The sequence below is a fragment of the Trypanosoma conorhini genome (assembly GCF_003719485.1).
Source record: "Trypanosoma conorhini strain 025E chromosome Unknown Tco_14.4_contig_00383, whole genome shotgun sequence".
Taxonomy (NCBI): Eukaryota; Euglenozoa; class Kinetoplastea; order Trypanosomatida; family Trypanosomatidae; genus Trypanosoma; species Trypanosoma conorhini.
Genome location: NW_021704456.1, coordinates 1 through 8,041, shown reverse-complemented (window position 1 = coordinate 8,041; position 8,041 = coordinate 1). Strand labels below are relative to the sequence as shown.

The 8,041-nt window shown below is 55.8% G+C and overlaps 4 protein-coding genes across 4 annotated transcripts, besides 8 other annotated features; all 4 read left to right on the top strand.

The window, feature by feature from the left end:
* Window positions 1–196: 196 nt before the first annotated feature.
* Window positions 197–243: a microsatellite.
* A 282-nt stretch (window positions 244–525) lies between these two features.
* Window positions 526–1,770, top strand: Tco025E_06024 (flagella associated protein; the record flags this gene model as incomplete). The annotated part of the gene is made up of 1 exon (XM_029372913.1): window positions 526–1,770. The coding sequence occupies one exon, from the start codon at window positions 526–528 to the stop codon at window positions 1,768–1,770; it is 1,245 nt and encodes a 414-aa protein (XP_029227103.1).
* Window positions 1,771–2,496: 726 nt separating this feature from the next.
* On the top strand, window positions 2,497–2,976 carry Tco025E_06023 (uncharacterized protein; the record flags this gene model as incomplete). Its single annotated transcript, XM_029372912.1, has 1 exon — window positions 2,497–2,976. The coding sequence occupies one exon, from the start codon at window positions 2,497–2,499 to the stop codon at window positions 2,974–2,976; it is 480 nt and encodes a 159-aa protein (XP_029227102.1).
* A 279-nt stretch (window positions 2,977–3,255) lies between these two features.
* Window positions 3,256–3,302: a microsatellite.
* A 237-nt stretch (window positions 3,303–3,539) lies between these two features.
* Window positions 3,540–4,691, top strand: Tco025E_06022 (actin-like protein; the record flags this gene model as incomplete). The annotated part of the gene is made up of 1 exon (XM_029372911.1): window positions 3,540–4,691. The coding sequence occupies one exon, from the start codon at window positions 3,540–3,542 to the stop codon at window positions 4,689–4,691; it is 1,152 nt and encodes a 383-aa protein (XP_029227101.1).
* An 8-nt stretch (window positions 4,692–4,699) lies between these two features.
* Window positions 4,700–4,735: a microsatellite.
* Window positions 4,736–4,832: 97 nt separating this feature from the next.
* Window positions 4,833–4,871: a microsatellite.
* A 59-nt stretch (window positions 4,872–4,930) lies between these two features.
* Window positions 4,931–4,959: a sequence feature (GA-rich).
* A 15-nt stretch (window positions 4,960–4,974) lies between these two features.
* Window positions 4,975–4,993: a microsatellite.
* Window positions 4,994–5,042: 49 nt separating this feature from the next.
* Window positions 5,043–5,078: a microsatellite.
* Window positions 5,079–5,237: 159 nt separating this feature from the next.
* Window positions 5,238–7,562, top strand: Tco025E_06021 (uncharacterized protein; the record flags this gene model as incomplete). The annotated part of the gene is made up of 1 exon (XM_029372910.1): window positions 5,238–7,562. One exon carries the CDS (start codon window positions 5,238–5,240, stop codon window positions 7,560–7,562), a length of 2,325 nt encoding a protein of 774 aa, XP_029227100.1.
* A 176-nt stretch (window positions 7,563–7,738) lies between these two features.
* Window positions 7,739–7,771: a microsatellite.
* Window positions 7,772–8,041: the final 270 nt, after the last annotated feature.

Below are 8,041 nucleotides of genomic sequence, written 5' to 3'. Positions count from 1 at the left end.
GCCGTTGTTAATGTTTGTGTATGTGCCTCTTCATGTCACACGTGCCCGTGTGGATTGCCGTTGTTGCTTGCTGCTTGCACGTGCGTGTGTGGCGGGGGCGAGACTCCACTGACGGCAATGGCCATGACCCCGCCAATGCGGTTATTGACCATTGCCTATGCGCATTTAACCGCGTACACCCAGCTGCCAGCCGAACACATACACAAACACAAACACATACATACATACATACATACAATATACTTTGCAGCTGAACTGTGGATGGGAGTGTTTTGGGTGACCTTTCGCTTTCCCTCCCGTTCTTTATGATCTGTTTCCGTGTTCTTTACCTGGTATGTACAGCAGAGTCAACGAAATGGAGCCGTTTTTTCCCCTCCCCCTTTTTTTCTCTCTCTCTCACTTGCTCTATTTTTCTGTGTGTTTGTGTGTGGTGTCCGCGTCGCTGGGAGGTGCACGTTCCCCATTAGAAGGGCGACGAAGTAAAGAGCAGCAACCAAGCAGAGTGCGTGGAGACGGGAACGTGTCATGACTACGCCCTCGTGCAGCGTGTACGATAACACGCTTGGCGGTACCCGGCCGCGGCGCCACATCGCTCCGCAGATACGCACTGCCGGCCTTGTCGTTGGACGCGACTGCGGCACCGTCGCGCAGCTGACGTCGAATTATTACACCTCCGGCTGCGTCACGCCAGACCTTGTCAAGTCCTACAGACGCGGCGGCGAAGTCGGCCGAACGTATCGCCACTACGGTATCGCGCGCGATCCACCCGTCGATGAATCCATACGCCACGGCGTCAAGAACAGTGCCGGTGATAGTGCGCTTTTGTGTTTGCAGCCCGACACGAATCGTTTGTCGGCGCTGATGAATGAGCAGCTGGAGCGCATGTATCTTTCTTCCATTCGCCGCCCCCTCGGCCACGCACCGGCACCGCCATTCGAGGTGCCTGTCCCACGCGATGGGTTTGGCGTGCGCTCAGACCCGAGTGAGAGCGTCAAGCGAGTCATGTATGGCGGCAAAGACGTGGAAGTTCTTCACCCCGCCGGCGAGCGCAAGGATCGCGGCTACGACTGGGAGGGCGCCGGCATCGACCCCACGCAACACCGCTTCGGGAAGATTTTTGCGAAGGAAGGCATGACATCGGCGGATGTGATGTGTGAGAATCGCCCCGTATCGAAGGTGTTTCCGAAGCTGGTGGATGATTACCAAACGGCGGTGAAGGTGGAGCTCGGTAAACCGCGCTCGTACGGCTTTGATAACTCCGCGTTCGAGGCAACGGCGGAACAGCGAGCTGTGCGGCGTTCACGCCGGGGGGATGGGGACGCCGCACGTGCCCTGCTCAGCAGCTGGGCGCAGCACCCTGCCACACTGAAGGCGCTCGAGGAGCGTGCCAGCACACGTGCCGCGGCCTCCAAGGCGGGTTCAATAGAAGATGCCACCACCACCGGCGGTGGCGACGGCGAGTGCCGTTCAAGGTTTGCGTGCACGTTTGGCGGGAAACAGCCTGGCAGGTCAGTGGCTCTCACGGCGTTGGACGACGAGGCGCGTGTGCCGCATCTTTTGTATCCGTCCCATTATGTGCAACTCGGCGTGGCGTCCGAGTACTTTGCAGGCGGTCGTCCGCTTGAAGACATACGGCGACTCTGCAAGAAGCTTGACTTCGGACTCAGCGATAAGCAAATCGATGAGGTCTTTGCAAGCATCGCCCAGGATGGCCTTTGCGGCGTCGAACAGTTTAAAAACAAGGCGGTGGCGATGGGGTACTTGGCGTAGCGCCTTCCGCTCGACAGGGCTCTCCACGTCTCCACACACAACATCCGTGTATGTAAAATTGCGAGCGAGAGGGAGGAGGAGTGGGATGCCGAATAGAAACATTTCCTCTTGTCTCCTCCGCTCACAGAGAAACGAAGACAAAAACCGGCCGCAAAACAAAGAGCCTTGGGTTGACGGGTTCACCGGAGGAGAAGCCAACCAGCCACCCTACGAAACCGCCAGAAGTATCGATAAATTCCGGCAGTCGAGAAGGTCGTGAAAGCGACAATGGGGAGGCGAACACGCACCTATGTAGCAAAAACCACCATTGCATCCAGCTGTGTATCTAATCTACCTGCACCCTTCACTGGGCATGTAATGTTTGTGTGCGTGCGTATGTGCCGTTTTTTTTTTTTTTGGGGGGGGGGTCGTTCCCTTGTAATGGCGGAGGTCGTCTTTGTCTTGTATATTTCGTGCTGCTCTTTTTTTTTCGTCTTTTCTCCGTCTCTCCCTGTTGGCTGGAGGTGGAAGCACCAAACACCCACACGCCATAGACAGGGAGCAAAGGAGCTTTATAGGGTTCCCTGTTTCTCTGCTCGGCTTGGGAATAAGCGCAACTGCTGCTTGGGAGCCAACCGGTCTCAAAAGGGGAGAAAAACGCACCAAGGCAAGTGATAGAGTGATAGTAAAGAGTTATCAGGAGCATTCACATACAAGCACACAAAGGTAGGAGTGAAAGAAGCGGAGATGCTGCGAAAAACATTGCGGAAAGCGATGAAGCCGTACCTGCACGCCTTCTCTCCTGGCGCGCGTGCCTCTGAGAAGGGTATGCTTTATCGCAACAACAACATGAACGCGCATGCGCGGGTGGCGGCGATTCAGCAAGCGCAGCGCACTCACCGCGAGGGGAAAATATTTCTGATGCTATTGGTGCCGGACCAAGTATTCCTCTCTGCGGCTCTTGTGGGCGTCACGATCATTGTTATTTTTATCTACTTTCGCCAGCAACCATTTAGCCTCAACACACACAAGCAGCGCTGGATTTTAGGGGCCCTCAATGAACACGAGTTTTACCAACGCAACAGGGAGATGAGTTTAGTCCTTGAGTCCCACAGGGAGGCGATTGAGGGGACCAGAGAAGCCATTGGCACTAGACCAGCCGTGTTTGATGCACCGCAGGATGGCTTGTACGTCAGTCGCAGTGGTGAATTTGCACAACAAAAGTGAAGTGACCACTTGCCGTGTACATTACTACTTTTCCTGCTGCCCAGGTGAATTTAGAAAGTTAAGTGTAGAAACCGTAAAAATGAAAGTGGAAAAAAAAGGGGGGGGGAGACGGGAGGGGAGGGAGGTTAGTAGGAAAGATGGGGGCACCATCGGACGATGACGCCATATCAGGGCGAGAGCGAGAGAAAAGCAGAGAGAGGAAGGGGAAGGAGGCGTAGGACGTACACCTAAGCGTGTGTGATTGTGTGTGTGCGCATACACACCTCTTCGGCATTTTTCGTGTTTTTGTGTGCGTGGTGCTGTGGGTGTAACTCTGAGTGTGTGTGATAGTATTAGGGGGTGAACGGTTGCCTCGTGTTTTTTGACGCCTGCCCTAGCGCTTCATCTTCGGTAATTTTTGAGAAGTTCGCGGTGAAAGATGATTGCTGTTGTTGCCATTACAATGCTGACATTTTTTTTATGCGAAGCATAAGCTCTACACTCACCTCCTTTTTCCTTTCTTGGTAGTAGTTGTGGTTGTAGTAGCGGGGGGTGAATAGACTTGCTGGCCCCTCGCGTCAGCGATGCTGCATCAACACCATCCCATTGCCGTGGTGGATGTGGGATCGGGCACTACTAGGCTCGGCTTCGGTGGCGAGGAGGCGCCACGCGTGGTGCAGCCCACTGTCGTGGGAACGCCACAGTGCCAAGGCATGCTTGGGTCTCTGCTGCAGCATCACGGTGACACCTTCGCCGGTGATGCCGCGTGGGAGCGGCGAGGACTGTTAACTCTCAGCTACCCAGTACAAGGCCGTCGTGTGGTCAGTTACAAGGGCCTTGAGCACATCCTGCATGACGCGTTGTACGCATGGCTGCCGTTTGTGCCAGACGAAACACCGCTGCTTTGGGTGGAACCAGCCTGCGCCCCTCGCGAGGACCGCGAACGGATGTGTGAACTTTTGTTTGAAAGCTTTGACCTCCCACTGCTCGCCATGACGAGTGCTGCCGCCGCGACGGTGTACTCCACTGGCCGCACGTCGGGCCTCGTTCTGGATAGCGGGGAGGACTGCACCACGGTCAATGCCGTCTGGGAGGGTTACAACCTGCAGCACGCCTTTCATTCCTCTCCCATAGCTGGACGTACCTTGACGGATCGTCTGCTTGAATACTTGCGCGGCAAAGGATACACCCTCTCCACAGCAGAGGATCGCTGTCTCGTGGAAAAAATAAAGCGTTCCCGCTGCTACGTTGCCGTCGACGCGGAGGCGGAGATGGTAGACATGGGCAGAAAGGCGCACCTGGATAGCTATGAGTTGCCAGATGAGCAGCACATTTACCTCCACGAAAGCCAGTTTATGGTTCCCGAAGCTCTCTTTGCCCCTCCGAGGGACGAGGGCAGCGACGGCGGTGCCAGTGGGGAGGTTGGGTGGGCAGAGGCCGTGACGCACGTCGTGCGGAAGGCACCACCGTTTACGCAGTCGCATCTGTTGGAGAACATTGTGCTTGGTGGCGGGAACACGTTGTTCCCTGGCCTCGAGCAGCGGCTGCAGCATGACGTGTCGGCGCTGAATACTAGTGGGGAGCAGGAGGTCAACTGCGTTGCCTTCCCGGATCGTGAAATGGCTGCCTGGATCGGTGCCTCCGTCGTAGCGTCGATGCCGACTTTTTCGCAGTTGTGTCTCGCCCGAAAGGACTACTACGAGAAGGGTGTCGCCGCCATGCATCTGAGGGTGTAGCGTACACAAGAAGGAGGAGGAGGGGGAGGAGCGGGCAGGAGAGGCCCGAGGAAACGGGGAGCGTGCCATGTAAACTAGCGGGAGAAGCGGTGAGAGAAAGGACGGTCATCGTCAATGAATACAACCACGATGAAGGATGTGAAGTGGAAACGAAATCGAAAATGAAAAAGCAAAAAAAAAACGGCACAGAGTACGCAGTACTTCGCTGCGGTGACGCTGTTCATTTGCCCCCATGCACACTTTCTCTCCCTCTCTCTTGCTCTTTCTCACCGTAGTTGGTCTGTATATATATATATATATATTTTTCTCTCTCTCTGTGTGTGTGCCGCGTTTGGCCGCGCCGTGGGCAACGAGAAGAGGAGAGGGAGAGCGTGAGGGAAGAAGGAGGAAAAGGGCGTGCCGCATTTTGCGACAAGGGCCGATTCGACGCACCCATTAGGGGCAAAAGCACGGGGGAAGCAGAAGAATAAGGCATTCAAACGCAGACCAGTCGGGGAAGTCTTTAAGTTGGGGTGAGTGACGGCTCGCAAAGAGGGTGGGGCCGCCATGTTGCCCGAGAAGAAGGTCTCCTTCTTCCACAAGAGCCCTTCCACGAGGGAGCGGGGCCCAAGTATCGTTATTCCAAACATCCCCAAGGTTGTAGACGAGCGGGCCCGCATGAAACTCTTGTGCGACTATGAAAAGTACGAGCCGGAGCTGTTCAAGCACCACCTTGGCACCCCCGAGACAACGCAGACGATTGGCCTGAAGCTTGCGCCGGTGGAATTCGACAGGCGGCTGCCGTCACCCAGTGAGCCGACCGTCGCCGAGCGCGAGTACGAGGCACATAAGCGATTGCGGAAGCATAACAAGCAGCTATCCTTCTCGGTTTCACCCTACAGACAGTCAGCGAAGGGAGGGGCAGCGGATGTGCAGCTCGCAGCACCTGCGACAGGCGAAGCTGCACGTGCAAGTCCCACGCGGCCTTCGACGGCAGTTCCGCTGCCGGAGCATGTCCTGCCACAAACTGCGACTCGCACTCGATCGATGCGCTCCATAGGGCCGTCCTCCGCACCAACCCCGCCACCGTTGTCACCCGTGGCAAAGGCGCCGGAGACCGCGGGAAAAAAGATGACACCTGCAGCACCCCAAAAACAACTGTCCCCAAGTCGACCACCACAACAAGTGTCGCAAGAAAAGCCCCCGAAGTTCCGCACAGAAATTAGAAAGGAGACGATAAAGCCAATGGTGCCGAAGAAACCGTTGCACCCTGCTCCACCAAGGAAGGGTGCTGACGTTAGCGGCATCCCAGTAGGGCTGCCTCAGTCAAAGCCTGGGAACGTGTTGACTGCAGAACACTGTGCACAATTACTTCGTGTGCTACTCTGCACCCCGCCCGAGTACAGTGAATCGTTTAAACTGGACCTGCAGAATATTGATCTGAGGTGGATGCATGGGTCGCGGTATCCAGGCTCTTTCGTGACGCTGCATACATGGCATCCCCCTGAAGGCGACGCCAAAGTCACTTCCCTCAATTCTCCACGCTCTGTTATTGTTATGCTGCAAAACGGCATCGTTGTAAACGACTTGGTGCCGCACACCACTATTCACGATGATGCACTCCTTCCGCCGGATCCAGAAATGCGTCAGTTGGTGAAGCGCATGCGCATGGAGCGCCAAAGACGGTATCGTGAGGAGTTACTCGCAAGTTTGCAGGAAAGATACGTGGAGTTGTGCCGTGGTGTTAACCTGGCGGAAGTAATCAAGGCCTTTCATGAAAACAAGAAGCAAGAGACCGTGGTGGAGTTGCCGACCTCCCTTAAAAAGGAGCAAGAGCGACAGCAGCGCGCGCTGCTGATGGAGCGGACTCGAATAGAGAAGCAAATAAACCTCGCCAAGGACGTGCACGAGCGTCAACTCATAGCGGAGGATCGACAACGACGGGTGGAGGAGGAGGCAAGAGCAAGAATAGAGGCGAAAAAGGCAGAGGAACGACTTGCACATGAGCGAGCAGCGGAGCGACTTGCACTCCAGCGGCAAAAAATAGCCGAGCTTGAGGCATTTTACAAGAAGGGACTACAGGAGCGCCAAGCACGGGCGGAGGAAAAACAAGCCCGACGGGCGGAGGCGCAACAGCGGCAGATAGAGCACCGTCGTGAGGAGCAGGAGCGGCTTGCAGGGGAGCGCCAGCTCCGCTTTCAGCGTGTGGCGGAGCAGCAGGAGCAGCAGAAGTTGATGATTCAGCAAAAGCATGAAGCGAAGGAGGAAAAACTGCGGCGCCTGCGGGAGGAACAGGAAAGGCAACAGGAGAAGTTGCGCGCGAAAACGCTGGAGAGGGCGGTAAAATCGGTGGAGCTGCGAGAGATGGCACGCAAACGGGCTGCGATGCATGAAGAGAAGGTGCGACAGGCGGCAGAGGAACAGCAGCGGAAGATGGAGGAGCGTATTGCGCGCTTCCAGCAGAGCTCCAAGGCGGCGCGCGCGGAGCGTGCGTTGCAGGAGGAGCAGAAGCGCACCCGCATGAAGGAGGCCTTCGCCGCGGCCGTCGACAGAGTGAACACCTTCAAGGAGGAGGTAATCGAGAAACAGGTGAAGCACCAGAAGTTGTTTGATGAATTGCAGCGCCGGCGGGACGAAGAGATTTTGACGCGGCAAGAAAGGGAGCGCGAGGACATGGAGGCAAAATCCTTCGCCGTGTTGCGCAACAAGCGCATGACGGAGTTTGGGAAGCTCGAGACGGTGCTGCAGCTTCTTTCCAAGCGCGAGGCGGCGTTGTCGCTTGAGAGGGAGCGTGCGTTGCTGCGGCAGGAGACGCGCAAGGCCCGTGAGGCCATGTTGGTGGAGCGGCAAGCCCTGAAGGAGATGGTTCTCCAGACGGAACTCGCGCTGTGAGGATATCAAACGAAGGGGAAAAACGTGCACCGCGGCCGTGATGTAAAGTGCAGTGAGCGCAGCAGCTCATAACGGCGAGCGAGGAAGAGAAAAAGCGAGAGGGAAGGAGGAGGTGACGAAGGATACAGCACTGGGAGCTTCCTGTATATGTCCGCACCTGTGCGTGTTTAGCTGTAATATACATATATATATATATATTCATCTATGTAAAATAGAGGCGAGGCGACATCGACAAAAACAAGGGGGAGCCGCCCCTTGTTGCTTCACCAGAAACACGAAACACTAGCAAAGAAGCCAAGACACAAGTGCACAAAAAGAAAAAACAACATCAACGGAGACGCTCGTCTCGTTTCTTTGCTTGTTTTCTTCCTCCGTGGTGCTGGCTGCGTTAATTGGGGTGTTGGTTGTTCTTATTGTTGCAGTTGCCACGTACATCTTTTTCCCCTTTTCTTTTCCTCGTGGTTGCTGATGTCTTTGCT